The following is a 14556-nucleotide window of genomic DNA, read 5'->3' as shown; positions in this document are numbered from 1 at the left end:
AACCTGGAAGCTGCAAGCTGAATGTTTTCACTGGTGGTGTGATGAGAGCAGACCAACAGTCTCCTGCTTGTCCTCCTGCAGCTTCCTCCTACGGCTGGGCTGTGCAGGCTGCTTGGATTACTTCACAGCACAAGGCCTAACCAACATGTACCAGATTGAGAACTATAACTTGGAGGTGAGCCCTTGCCTATCCAACACGAGTCATATGATGGGTTAGAGAGAAGAGAGGGGCTCGGCCTGCGCATACTAACCCCTGCCCCCCTACCCCCTGTGTAATGACCATTAGGACCTGTCCAGGCTGAAGATCCCCACCGAGTTCCAGCACATCATCTGGAAGGGCATCATGGAGCACCGACAGGCCATGGACTTTTCCCCTCCGCCGCACATAGTGCGCACCACCAGCGGCGCCTCCACCGTCAGCGTGGGCTCCTCCGAGGCGCGGGGCGAGCGCGTCATAGACGCCGTACGTTTCACCCTGCGCCAGACTATCTCCTTCCCGCCTCGCGACGAGTGGTCCGACTTCTCCTTCGACCTGGATTCCCGCCGCAACAAGCAGCAGCGCATCAAGGAGGAGGGGGAGTAGGAGCCGCTCCGCGCTCTCTCTTTCTCTCGATTCCCAGAGCCTCATTTCACATCTCATCTCATTTCATGCCAAAAAGATGGAACATTTCGTTCAAAAAAAAGAAAGAAAAGGCCAATTGTTGGTGCAAAGGCTACAGATCTTGTAAAACTGATTGCAGAAATGCACTTATGTTCATTTTGTGTTTTTTTTTTATTACTGGTGATGAGCACAGCTGTATTGTGTAATTTCTTGAGAGCACTTAAGAAATGCTGAATATTTCAATGTTGCTGACTTGTCTGGGTTTTTGCTTTGTTTCTGTAAATTAGTCTGGCTCACTGGTTGTTTTTTTATTATTTTTTGTGGAGGCGGAATAGATTGTAAACATTTCATTTCTTCTATAAGAAGTATTAATTGACAGGAGCAGCAGCTTGTTTTCTACTGTAGCTGTAGTTTTTATGCCACCTTATTCAGTCAGCTTTGAAGTACGTTTCTTTGAGATGGTCATTCATTTGATGTAGCCATATATAGGCCTAATGCTCTTGACCCAGTGTTTGTTTTGTTTTTTAACATGACTGATGTATGTTAGCTGTTTAAACCCAAACACAAGTATTTGTTTTACCACAGATATGTTTTGGTATTCTTTCATTAAATAAGGTGCCAGCAACTCAAATGTTTGTATATAATTCTGTATATATAGTCTTTACAAAGGAGCCAAGTGTTGTAACCCTGCGCAGTCGTTCAAGCTGTGCAGGTGCAAGCATTAGTTCAGGTCAAAGTAGTGAAAACACGAATTAAATGCTTTGCTTTTTGTATGTTTTGTAAATATTTGCAACTTATCAATGGTATTTTGTTATAAATTCAAAATAAAGTTCATAATATCTTGTCATTGTAGGCACCCTGAGTTTAAACTTTCAAAACTTGAGGTTGGCAGCTGAAGGTTCTGATTTAAAACAAAAGACCAAAAACTTTTTTCTCTACTTTTATTTATCCTGAGCATCTGATTCATACAGGTTATGCTGAGTTAGGCCATTTACAGAAAACACACGCGTCTCAAAGCCGCACATATTACTTTACATTAATGTACAGTCAGAAAAATAGGCATCTGTTTTAAACAGAATCTCATCTTTTTTTTTTTTTTTTACACTGCATACAAACTGAACACCTGCTCTAGTTTGTAGCTGAGTCCAGAGTCTGGCTCGGTGAAGCGTTACTCCACCTCGGCTACATGAGCCACCTCCACCTCCATGGTGTGAATCTCCTCCGACGCCTCATCCTTGACCCCGGACATGGCCTGCTGGGCCAGGACGTAGTTCACCACCTGCATGATGCCCTGATCCGACAGCGTGGCCACCGAGCCTTCGTTGGCGGCCTGAGCGGCCTGCACCGCCTCCACGGCTTCCACCGTCTCCTCGGTGATCAGCACCGTCTCCAGCTCCTCGGTGGCGGCCGGGTGGGCGGACCTGAGCTCGGGCGGCAGGTCGGAGGCCAGGATGCTGACGGCGTGCTCCACCTGGGTGCCCTGGTTGTGGAACTGCAGGGTGTCCTTCTCCAACATGATCTTCCCCGGCAGGCTGTCCACGTGGTACTTGGCCATGTGCTTGCGCAGAGTCCGCGCGTCGATGTGCGCCTCCTGGCACATCGGGCACACATACGGCCGCTCGCCCGTGTGAGTCCGGACGTGGCGTTTGAGAGAGCGGGCGTCGGCCCAGGCCACCCCGCAGGTCAGACATTCAAACGGCTTCACTCCTAAACAAATAAGAGCACAGACTGAACACTTACCATGTCACACTGCAAAAACAGAAAATGTTACCAAATGATTTTGGTCAAGTTCATAGTGCAAATATCTCAAAATAAGCTCCTATAAAAACCAGACCAAAACATTTTTGTGCCGACTCACCCTGGTGGTTGTTGATGTGGCGCCGGTACTCTCTGAGCTGAGTGAACTTCCTGCCACACTGCTGACACTCTCGCTCCAGGTTCTGCTTCACCCGGCCCTTCTTGCCGTGCGTGGCTTTCTTCACGTGTCTCCTGAACAGAGCCTTCTCGAAGAACTCCTTCCCGCACACGTTACACCTGAGGACAAGGACATGCTCACTGCAGCTGTGCCACCGGCCAATCAGCAGAGACCTGCAGACTTCTCCGAACACGGCCTCTGTGATTGGTCGGATCGGACGCAGAGCGTCCTCACACATTACTGTTGAGGTTAGGTCTGGACTTTGACTGGACCTTTCTAAAGGTGGAGACACTATGTGTTGGTGTGAGAGTGGAACAGGTTGGGAGTATGAACTAAACGTTTGAGACTAAAACAATGTTTTAGCGTACTTGGACTGGGTGTGGCGAGGCGATAAATTGATTCAATTGATTGATCAAATGAAGTTTCTGAAGACACTCGACACCCCAGAGGTCCCATAGTTCAGAGCGATGTCAGCAACCCAAGCAGGTTTAAAAGTCAAAGATTTGCCAGGAAAAAAACTCAGTAATTTTCAGATTAATCTGAAAATTTCTAGGAAAAAAAGAAACGTGGAAATTTCCAAGCCTCCAAATTCAAAAAAATTTGACTTTTGAAACAGAAATTTCCCCTTTTTTTCCAGAAAATTTCTGGGATTGATTTCAGAAAGTTTTTCTGTGGAATTTTATTTTTGATATATATAGATCTACAATGGCCCTAATACACCATTGTATAATTTGGATTTGGTTTAAAAAAAAAATCAGCCTTGTTGTTTCAGGAGGTCATGCTTAATAAAAACACACCAGTGAGATGAGAGCTCTTAGAACTAATCGAGTTTGATCGGCTGCTTTGCTTTTTCTTGTTGCACCAAATCAAACAGAATCTCTTTGTTTGATTTGGTGCAACCTCGACACCAAATCAAATCAGAGAAACAAGTCGAACGCTTTGCCTGAAAACGACATTTAGAGAGAATCAGATCCCATCGAGATAAAACCTCCAACTGACAGCAGATTAGATTATCCTAAAAATAACAGAAACAAATAAATAATTATAACAGTAAAATGGCGACATTAGTGTTTTTATACATTGAAGGAAATTATTTTTTGGGTCAATTGAAATATTCAAAGCAGCTGAAATGAGCCGACATGCAGTTTTTCACTGTGTCAGGAGTTAGAAATGGCTCCCTCTGGTGGCTCTACGAGGTATTTGAAGTTTGGAGATAAAAATAAACAAACTAAAGATCAATTCACTACGATGTGGGTCATTTATTACTGTTAATAAAGTCTTATGGTGGTTCCCTACATTCTCTCTCACACACCTGAAATACATGTATTTAACTAAATAAATCCCCAATTTCAATAACTAACATTTCAAATATAAAACAACCCTCATTTTAATTATCAGCATTAATACTATTAGCTCAGAGTTAAATAATTCATGACATTTTTCTTCTCGCCATCTAGAGTTAAATTCTCAAGCTTCTCTTATTTTAGGTCAATTAGAATGATCACAATTATTTAAATTCACTAAATGCCAGAAAGACTTGGCAAGAACATTTTTTAAAGAGATATTTTTTTATAACTTTTGTGTCTGAAACGTTGGGTGAAACTATCTGCTTTAAGAGGAGTCGGGCCGGTGTGTGTTTCCTCACTTGAAGGGCTCGGCCACGCTGTGGGACTTGACGTGCGAGTACCAGTCCTTCTTCCAGCTGTAGCACTTCCCACACACCTGGCACTGGAAGGGCTTCAGGCCCATGTGCTTGTTCATGTGCTGCTGGAGATCCTTCGCTTCGTAAAAACTCTTCTCACAGCTGCAGGGGGGAGAGAGAGAGCGGCAGAGTCAGTGGATGGTTTTTATCTCGTCTGTGTTTGGGTCACAGAGGCCAAGGGTCACTCACTGAGAACAAGAGAACGGACGCACTTCTGGTTTGGGCTGGTGCTTCTTCAAGTGCTTGCTCAGAGCCGAGGCTCGGTGGAAGGTGGCGCCGCAGGTGTTGCACAGGTACTTTGACTCACCTGTGGATTTGATGTGGAGGAGAGGAGAGAGGTTTTTAAACATTTGAAATTTGAGCTGAGCTTTTCATGGTTTCAGGGATTCCTCTGTGATGGTGACGCACCGACATGGTAAAATAAAAAAAATAAAAAAGCACCATCAGAGTGAACCTTTGGGGTTTTTAATACACGTTAAAATGTACTTTATTTTGAAAAATCTAGCCAAGTGAAGTAGAGATGAAAGTCTGAAGTAGAGGAAGAGAAAAGGTTAAGCTGAACACATTTTTATTGAGGCTTGTGGAAACCTGATGATAAATTGTTTCAATAATTATTGCGATAAATACATGGCTCCTCCATTAACGCTTTAACAACGTTTTTATCAGTGTTGCACTGAGCAGCAGCTCCTATAATGAGCTCAGCTGATGCTCAGTTCCACCAGGTGTTTGCCAATTGCTGCTGGCTAGTCTGAAGGAGCTGAGTGAAGGAGTTGTGGAAGTTCAGAAACTTGGAAACTGCAGTTCCTTGAAGGAGGGGCTAGGTCCATCCAGGTGTTTTACACAACTGAACTAAGATTAAAGAATTTATCAAACATGCATGAAAGAATCAAGGCAACACTCCAGGTGTTTATGATGAGGGAATAACTACATAACAAGATGTAAAGCTCAGAAAAATTGATTTGACATGATATTGCCCCTTTAATTAATGTAGTTTAGGTCTTCATGCCTGATGTTTCAGATCCGGTAAGACAAAGTTTAATGTCAGGTAATATTTCTGTCGAGACTCATTTCTGGTTGCATTTTCAGACAATTTTATTAAAGTAGTTTCAAAAGAAGATTTCAGGAAACGTTGGATGGAGATGCTCAATTTTTTCTGTTTATTGTGACGTGGTTCCTTCAGGTTGTGAGGAATGTAGAAACCTGTACTAGGTTATGGGTGATACTTCCTAAATACACCATAGTGTTTCCTTGGGTGACGCTGATGACTGAAACCAATCCAGTGGTGAGGTGTGAGCGGCCACCACAGGTTAAACCCACCCAGAGGAGAGAGTTTTTTTAAAACCCACACTGTGTGTGTGTGTGTGTGTGTGTGTGTGTGTGTGTGTGTGTGTGTGTGTGTGTGTGTGTGTGAGAGACCTGTGTGCAGGCTGGTGTGCTCCTCCATGCTCCTCTTGCTGACGAACGTCTTCTTGCAGTACTCGCACTGGAACTGCTTAGTGACGTCGTGCAGCACGCGGTGCATCTTCAGGCTGTGCTTGTGGGCGAACGTCTTGCCACACACCTTGCAGGTGTGCGGCCGCACGCCCGTGTGGGTCAGCATGTGGATCCGCAGCGAGTACAGCTTCGGCAGCGTCTTCCCGCAGATGTCGCACACGAACTCCCGGCGGGTGTACGCCGCCGCCGCCGCCTTGTCGTCCAGCTCGTTCTCCGCTCGCTCCGGGGGGCCCAGCTCAGCCAGGGCCTTGGGGACGGACGACGCCCTCTGGCTTCTCTGCTGCTTGTGTCGGGCCAGATGAGCCTGGAGCGAGGCGGCGTACTGGAACTCCTTACTGCAGAGCTGGAGAACAACAAAAAATAAAAAAATTTAAAAAAACACGCAGAGGATCTTATAAAAATGTAAGAAAAAATAAATGAATGCTGTATTGAGGACCACAATAGATAAAAATGCTGTTTTTTTTTCCAGAACTCCAAATATGTTGTCAGAAAGTTAAGTGGAAGGAAAAAAATAAATTGGGACAAATGCTGCTTTGGCAGGATTCTGAAGCAAACAGAAGGACCAGGTTCTGCTTCGATGATCAGGTGATCTGTAGTAATGATTATTTTACTCACAATTTTAGATTAAAATAATGCAAATATACAGAAATTACCCATAAAGAAAAAAGTAGTAATATAAAAATCCATACTTTAATAATCAACAAACCACAGGAATCGATTATTCTAGCGATTAATTGAATAAAAATATATGCAGATTTTTCATTTAACCACTTAAACGTACTTTATAAATTAATAAAAATAAAAAATAAATAATGAATAAAATAAATAAATCCAATTCATTTTACTGCCTAAAGTGCAATAACAGAGAATGGTTTGATAATTTGTAGTAGGGCTGAAACAATTCGATTTAAGCAAATTGCCTCTTTTTGAGTCTACAAACTCCCAATAAAGTGATTACAAAATGATTTCAATAATCGATTCGTCACAGTTAATCCTATTAATGGTTTCAGCCCAAATCCTTTAGCTTGGCTGACTGTTATTGAGGGACAGCAGAACCAACAACGCAGACAAACAGAGCAGCCTGGGCTCTGTTCATTTGGACTTATTATCTGAAAGACATAATCATCTAAAATAAACAGAAGTAAATCCCTCTGTTTGCGATCAATCATCTCTGATCCACTGAGATGTATCTGTTCTCATCAACACTCACGCTGCACTTGTAAGCGCGGGCCTTCTCGTGTTTCAGCGTGTGCATGATGAGAGAGTAGCGCCTCTGGAAGGACATGCCGCACTCGGAGCAGGTGTGCTCCCCGCTCCCGGCGCTCTGCGGTGCGCCATCTTGCTGCTTGGCCTCCGCCTCCGGCTCCACCGCCTTCGCTGCCGCCTCCTCAGGTTGAAGCTCTCCGACCGTCGCACTGTCCATGGCGCTCTCCTCCACCACGGCTTCAGGCTCGCCCTCAAACTTAGGCTCCACCGGCCTCTTTGGTGGTCTTCCTCTCTTCCTGGGACCCACCTGTGACGAGACGTTTTTTTTTTTTTTAATGGAAAACAGTCACTGGGTGCAGTTTAGTGAAAATAACCACAATTTTCTTTTCTGTGCCTGGCGTCCTACATGAATGGGGATGTTTTTGTGTTTGTGAGGTAATGGTTGCTGTCCATGTAGCGACAGACGTACAGTGAGCTAAAAAAGGAATAATTAATAGTAGAGGTGTGCCGATCGATCGGTCACCGATCATAATCGGGCCGATTTCCGTGAAAAAGTGCATGATTGGTGATCGGCGATCATTGGCTCTTGTTGCCGATACCGATCACATGCTTCTCATTTCGCAGCCTGCCTGTGCAGCTGGTCTCCTCTTTCCTTCACACTGCGCAAACGAGTAGCAACAAATCCTAAGCGATGTGGAACTATAACACACTGAGTGAATGGGGAGGTTTGCGTGTTGCGGCGGAAAATTAAAGCACGTGGAATGAAGCAGGTCAAAATGCATCAACACAACGAAGCTAATGTGGCATAAAAACAATGTCATACTTGACGGAGATTGGCTACATCGAGGCTCACTGCAGTAAAAAAGACATACGGAGGATCAGATAGCAGGTAAAGCAGCGCACAGCAACAAACACTCACGCGGATTAGCATGACGGTCAGAAAGCTAAACAAATAACCTGGAAAATTATTTAAATCTTCGAGCTGCGATGTAAGGCGCTGGTTCTGCTCTCCTGTTGAACCGCTGCTACGCTACAGGTAGTAATATTTGACAGACGGAGCTTCGCTTCTGCTCCACCTAGTAGTGACTCTCACACCGAACCTCTGCTTAAAGCTGCAGCATCTAACTTAAAAAAATACATTTTACATACGTATTAAAACTTTCGCTGTCCTAACATGAGACAGATAATCTCTGAAAAAATAATCGATCGCCTCCCTGATCTGCATAATTACTCCGCTCAGTCAGAAACAGCCAATCAGAGCTAGCAGTAATCAGCTAGCCGCCATGCTATCAGGAAGTTTTCATTCAGTAAATCTGGATTGTTTATTGTAATGGAACCTGTTTTTGCCTTTGAATGTTAAGTTTTATACTTGAACTTCTTGGCAATGTTGAGAGGTTTTATTTTGGCTCTTTGTATTATTTAGCCTCTTCAGAGCCTTCATATGTTTTCAGTCTGTTAAAGATAGTATTATCAATAGCAGTACAATTTGCACAATGCCTGTTTTGTTTAGTTTTCTTCTTGGAAAAGTTATTAAAAACAAGTTTTTGTCTAAATTAAGGTGAATTCATGGTTCCTTTTTCCATGTAATGTAACCGGTAGGGTTTATGATAAAAAAATAATAATAATTATGTGATCGGTATCAGTGATCGGACCCTCATGGGTGATCGGTATCGGTATCGGCAGGAAAAAACCTGATCGGCACATCTCTAATTAATACTTCTTATTGTCACTTCTCATTATCATATTGGTACCTCAAAATATCAAGATAAAGCTTTGAGTCCATGTCGCCCATCTGGACTAAACCATCAGCTGTACCTTTGGGGGCGTGGCAGGGGGCGGAGTTACACTCTTGGCCTCCTCCTCCTCCTCCAGGCCCATGTGTAGCCGGGCGTAGCCGCCCTCGGCCATGTAGCGCTGCCGCAGTCGTCTGCCGCTGAGGTCATCCGGGGTCGCCTCCTGCTTGTCGGCGTGCTCTTCCTCTGCGGGATCCTCCTCCGGCGGTATCCAGCCCTCCACCTCCGCCTCCCTCTTCACCTTGGGCGGACGTCCCCGCTTGCGTTTCTGAGGGACGGGAAGCGTCTCCTTTTTCTGGGCCTCGGTCGGAGCGGCCGCCTCCGACTCCAGCACCACTTCCTCTGAGGGGGCATGTTTGTCGGCGTCCACGTCCAGGACGAAGGCGCTGGCCTCGACCACCTGCGGCTGCTCCATGGCCAGGCAGGCCGACACCACGGCGAGCGACTCGCTGGCCCCCGCCTGGCCGCTGTGTGTCACCACCGTCATGGTCTCGCCCTCCAGCCCCTCGCCGCATCCCGATATGAGGGTGAGGGTGTCGCCGTGCTCCCCCTCCCCACCATGAGCGATCAGCGCCACGGTCTCGCTCTGTCCAGCCTCCACAGCGTCTCCCGCCACCGCGTGGGTCAGGACCGTTACCGGCTGCTGGATGCAGGCGCCGTGCGTTACCACGGTGCTGCCGTCGTCATCTATGGTCACCATGTAGGCGTCCGGCTCCACCTTGGAGTCGTCGGTCGCCAGGACGCCCGCCACCACCGTGTGCACGTCTCCTTTCTGGTACACCGTCAGCTTCTGCTCCTCCACCTGCTTGTGCACCGACTCACATATCTGCAGCACCTCCGTCATCAGCAGGTGCCGGGCGAGGTTGGCGATGTCGGCCATCACACAGAAGTTAAAGGTCAGCACAGAAGTGTACGCAAAGTCCAGCAGCGGGAGGAAGCTGGCCTTAGCGAAACCTGGAGCGAGAGAGAGAAAGAGGGAAAAAGAGAGAGCGAAAGAGAGAGAGAAAGAGAGAAAAAGAAAGTGTGTGAGAAAGAGAGAGAGAGGGAGAGATTTTAATAGAAACATTGCAGACATTTCCACAGAAACTTACCAAAGTTAAAAGGATGAACCATAAATTTAGGGTGGAAGTTTCTAACGTGGGTGAGACAAGGAAGGAAGAAATGAAGGAAGGACATGTGGAAGGAATAATGGGTGGAAAAAAGGAAGAATGGAATGATGAACACTTGAAAAAGGGAGGAAAGCAGCATGAAGGAAAAACAGGAAGGACATTAGGGAGGAGAAGAAAAGTGAAGGAAGGAAGGAGTGAAGGAAAGGCATGTGAAACAGGGAAAAAGGAAGGAAAGACAGGAAGACGTGAAAAAAATGAAGGAAGGAAATAACATTCAGAAAAAGGGATAAGGAATTGTGTTTCGTCACATATTTTTCCTAAGACCAGGAAAACACTGAAATCCCATCCCACTACGACTCTCCCATTGTGTGTGTGTGTGTGTGTGTGTGTGTGTGTGTGTGTGTGTGTGTGTGTGTAACGTGGGTGAGAGCAGCAGAGCGCTCACCAGAGAGGTCCACCACGGCCTCGTGCGTCGTCACGGCGCCCTTCTCGTAGAAGAGCTCGTTGAAGTACTCGCTGCAGGCGGCCAGCACGGCCTTGTGGGCGCGGTGCTCCTCCCCTTCGATCAGCAGCGTGATGTCACAGAACTGGTTGCTGATGCGCTGCTGGTTCAGCTTGTCCAGCATGGTCTGGCTGTGTTTGGGCAGGAACTGGTTCACCTCTCCTTTGCTGTTTACCTGAAAACAAAACGGTTGCAGAGCAATTAGCTGAAAAGCAGCTGGAAGCGTTTCTGACCCAGCCGCGGCCACGTACATAAACCACTTCGTGCTTAGCCGTCCCTTTGGCCAACTTGGGTCTCTGGGAGGACAGGTCTGTCGAGAACAAAATGTCCTCCCCGTCCTCCTCCTCGTCGTCGTCCTCGTCCTCCATGGGTCCGAACTTCCGCCTCCCTTGCCTTGAGAACGGCCGCGGTCCAGAGCCGTCGTCCGTGCTGCGCTTGCTCTGACACTGGGCGCATTCTCTGATGTGGTCTTTCACGTTCTTCAGGATCCCTGGAGGATGAGAAGAAGAAGAAGAAGGCAGCATTATGTGTTCATATCGCACATGAACATATTAAAGAGTCCGTTTACAAAATATTTTAGATTTGTGCACCGGATATTAGTAGGAAACAGAAAAGAAAAAACTTAAATGAATCCACTCTTAATTGTTTGTGTAACTTTTGTGACAAAGTCGTATGTAGGACAGCTTCGACCTGATGGAATATTAGTACATTTATCTAGGACTCAAACGATTAATCGTGATGAATCGATTATTAAAATAAGTGTCAACTAATTTAGTCGTTAGTGACTTTTTTTTTTTAACTGGACTTAAATAAAAAGAACATTTGCTGGAAGAGGAACATATTCAGAGCAGTGATTAAGCTGAACTCTGTGCAAAAATAAATACATATTGAACGCAAAATAAAAATGTTCAAGAGGCTCAATTTTAGCTTCAACTTGTTCAAGTTGTATGTATAAAAAATCTACTAATCACCTTTTGCTATCTGTTTATTAATCAGTTAAACCAAAAAATAATCAACAGATCAGACCCTACACTTTACTGATGGTCAGTCATACAGAAATGCTGAGTATTTCACATGTGGATGTTCAAAGGACATTTTTTTTAGCTGTAGCATCTTTTTGCTACAAATGATCAAGTTTTCACTGAGAAAGCTACGTAGTTGCATTTTAGGCAGTAAAATGTTTTACTTTTTTATTTATAAATGGAACTGAATTATTTATTTATCTAAATAAATAATTATTATATGACTGTATAATTATTACTGTATTTTGAATATTGTATAAAAAGAGACTAAATAAAAGTCAGCAGAATGTGCCTTTTTTTAAAAGCCACATTAATCCTCAGAATAACAGAAAGATTACAAAAAAATAATCATTAGTTTCAGCCCTATTTATTTCTCGCATTAGAAATGCAAAATGCATGTCAAACTGGTTGCAACATGCTCACATCCAGCTTTGTGGATCAGAACCCATAGGACATCGGTAGTGTTGTGCCCATGACTAATCCAGGCAGCAGCAGGATTAACAAACATAAACAAGACTCAGAAAACATTTTGGACCAAAAGCAGGATGAAATCTACATTTTAAATTTAAAGCCTTCGTTCTGCTCCAAACAAGATGCCTACATGGACTTTGTCTGCCATTGTTGTGCTGAAAAGATGGGTAGATTTTAAGAGTAGGGTTCCACTACACAATCTGTTGTCATCGCTGTATCCTTTTGCCCAGTGGAAGCTGGAAATGTTTTGTGAAAGAAGCTCTAACGAGCTTCAGGATTGTCTGTGTAAAAACTAGCCTGGTGACCTCGGACACCCCTTGGCTACGCCCCTGCGGAATTAAAAATATACTTGAAAACATTTCTGCTCCAGCGAAATTATCCTTACGCCAGTTCACCGCTAGTTGGCAGCAGAGAGCAGCTGAATGTTTGGGTCAGCAGCTAACTGGTTTCCGTTTATTTCTGACAACGTTTACATGGACTAAATCAGCCCGTCGGTATAAATACAGACGGTTTGCTGGGGGCGGTTCGCCCCGGGGTCTTACCTCTCCACCAGTACTTCTGAGAGATAATTTCCCAGGTGAGCTGCTGGTTGAGGTGCTCCCCTCCCTCTATAATGTGCGCCTGGTTGATAAGTTCCCTCCTCCGGCAGTCCTGCAGCACCACCTCCAGCTCGGTGAAATCATTCTGGCCTTTCTGCCGTCGCTGATAAAACAGAGTCCCATTCCTCACCACGTAGCAGGCCGCCGCCTTCCGTATTTTTCTCTTGGTATTACCGGAGGTCCCCGGCGCATAAGGTTCCCGTTCATCTGTTAGATAGCGTAGGATAGCCAAGTAGCTTTCTTCACACGACATGGCTCGGCTTATCCGCGTGTTTTCCGCTGAATTGCGGTCTTTTCTTGAATTAGAGAGTCCTCCTCAGTCCTCGGCAGAGAAGTATGATTTTTATTATAGACCTAGAGTATAGTTTAGGTGAAACAAACACGCCAAAACAGCAACATTTTAATTTGTTTGCTAAGGTGGAACTGCAGTTCGCAACAGTCAGGGTAGACTTGCCCGAACAGACAAAATGGCTGCTGCACAGCCGGATTTTGCGTAGTCAGAAGCGGAAGTAAGCGATTAACCTTATTCACCACAAGAGGGCGCCAACTGTCCTCTCAAAGATAAAACGTCCGGACGGTTGTGATCTTTATTACTTACATTTTCGTCTTTAATAATAATAATAATATAAATAAATAAATAAATAAATAAATAAATAAATAAATAAATAAATAAATAATAATAATAATAATAATAATAAACTTTTAACTTCTGAATACAAAAATTCCCCAAATAATTAAAAAACATATTTTTCAGTCATAGGATGGACGGATGGATGTAGAACAGAGTAGGAAATTATAGACATGTCCTATATGAAAATGTTTTGACTAAATTGGAGTGTCACATTTTAAAATTTCCATAATCTAACAATAGAACACGTGTATGATTTTGTTATTTTTCATGGAAAGTTTTGCATGAATGGTGCGTTAGGGGAACCCCTACGTGCCGTCACCACCAACCTCAACCTATAGATGAGTGGATAGACCAAGAAAACAAGCAGCCCATTAATGCTTTTAACACTTGCCTCAAGCTAAGGTAGTTCTGAGGCAAAAAGGCTCCTTAATTTTGCTTGCTGCATGCTTTTTGTCATTAATAGAACAAAGTCTTTTTAAACCCGGTTGCCTTTCAGTACAATCATATTCAGTCAAAGTACATAAAAACATAAATTTTATACAACTTCATCTGTATTTGGCAGTCTTTATGATTTCTTTCTTTCTTTTTTTTACAGCATGAACAACATTTGGGGAGGAGGGACTCTCCACTGTTTGGACATGCAAATAAGATGTTTTCAGTGTGAAAGCAGATGACTCCAGACTTGAGTCTTGTTTCATCATCTTTCAGTTTCTGTCATCAACACTGTCGACAAAGACTGAATACTTAAAAATTGATTGAGTTTATGGTTTACAAACAGAAGTTTAATTAATATTTGCATGAAGTCATAATGTTCTGAACAGGGAACAAGTCTCTTCATCACCAAGAAGGCTACAGCCAGATGAAGCTAGGTATGGTGATATAGTGCTTGCCTATTCTTTTTGCAGAGTTATTTAGCAGACCTAATGAATACACACACATAATAATTGGATATTTTACAATAAGGAGATGTGAAACCATCTGTCTATGCACAGAGTAAATGTGGCAGTCTTTTCACACTGTAGATGTTTCCAAGATCGTCCCCTCACCACGCCCCAAGCCTCCTTTTAATATCTAGATTTCAATAAAAATTTGTTTCTGCACTTCAACAGGATAAAGCGTTGAAAATCTTTCAAGTTGCCATGTTATAGCCACAAACCTGAGTGGATTTTATGCATTTGCACTCATCCCTCTTTCCCTGGCCTTGAAGGAGGCACTGCAGAATGCTCTGGCTTTAGCAGATAGCAATTACTCATTTCAGCGGCTCGATACAGACTCAGACTTTCTCAGACAGACACAAGTTTTTTGGACATTCATGTGATAATTTGAAGCAGTTTTCAAGCACTCCAAAGACCGCTCTCCTGATCGTTTCAGTCAACTTGCTAAATTGCCTTATTTAAACAAGCAAAAGCATATTTCTCAAAACGTTGGGCGAATCTCTTAAAGTGATGAGAATTTTCTGACATTCCAAACTTTTGTTGCATCTTTCTGTCACTTTAAAGTCACCTGCACCT

At 44.1% G+C, this 14556-nt stretch overlaps 2 protein-coding genes across 7 annotated transcripts in view; one reads left to right on the top strand and one right to left on the bottom strand.

Moving 5' to 3' along the window:
- Window positions 1-1446, top strand: part of tp63 (tumor protein p63) — a 40622-nt gene extending 39176 nt beyond the window's left edge. For 3 of the 6 annotated variants that reach the window (XM_016681378.1, XM_007571359.2, XM_007571360.2), the window contains 2 exons: window positions 82-175; window positions 287-583. In XM_016681378.1, coding sequence (XP_016536864.1) covers window positions 82-175; window positions 287-583 — 391 coding nt within the window. Of the gene's footprint in view, window positions 1-81; window positions 176-286 lie in introns of all 6 variants that reach the window. The other 3 variants (XM_007571358.2, XM_007571357.2, XM_007571361.2) reach the window with 2 other exon arrangements.
- Window positions 1447-1528: 82 nt separating this feature from the next.
- On the bottom strand, window positions 1529-12890 carry zbtb11 (zinc finger and BTB domain containing 11). Its single transcript, XM_007571355.2, has 10 exons — window positions 12358-12890; window positions 10574-10812; window positions 10266-10497; window positions 8734-9665; window positions 6923-7225; window positions 5635-6055; window positions 4408-4525; window positions 4162-4320; window positions 2460-2635; window positions 1529-2308 (listed from the first exon to the last, which is right to left on the bottom strand). Exons 1-10 carry the CDS (start codon window positions 12665-12667, stop codon window positions 1770-1772), a joined length of 3429 nt encoding a protein of 1142 aa, XP_007571417.1. The 5' UTR covers window positions 12668-12890; the 3' UTR covers window positions 1529-1769.
- Between the last annotated feature and the right edge of the window lie 1666 nt (window positions 12891-14556).

This window comes from Poecilia formosa, unplaced genomic scaffold, assembly GCF_000485575.1.
Source record: "Poecilia formosa unplaced genomic scaffold, Poecilia_formosa-5.1.2 Scaffold279, whole genome shotgun sequence".
NCBI classification, from domain to species: Eukaryota; Metazoa; Chordata; class Actinopteri; order Cyprinodontiformes; family Poeciliidae; genus Poecilia; species Poecilia formosa.
Note: the sequence above shows the minus strand (reverse complement) of the source record. Positions and strands in the feature narration are given on the sequence as shown.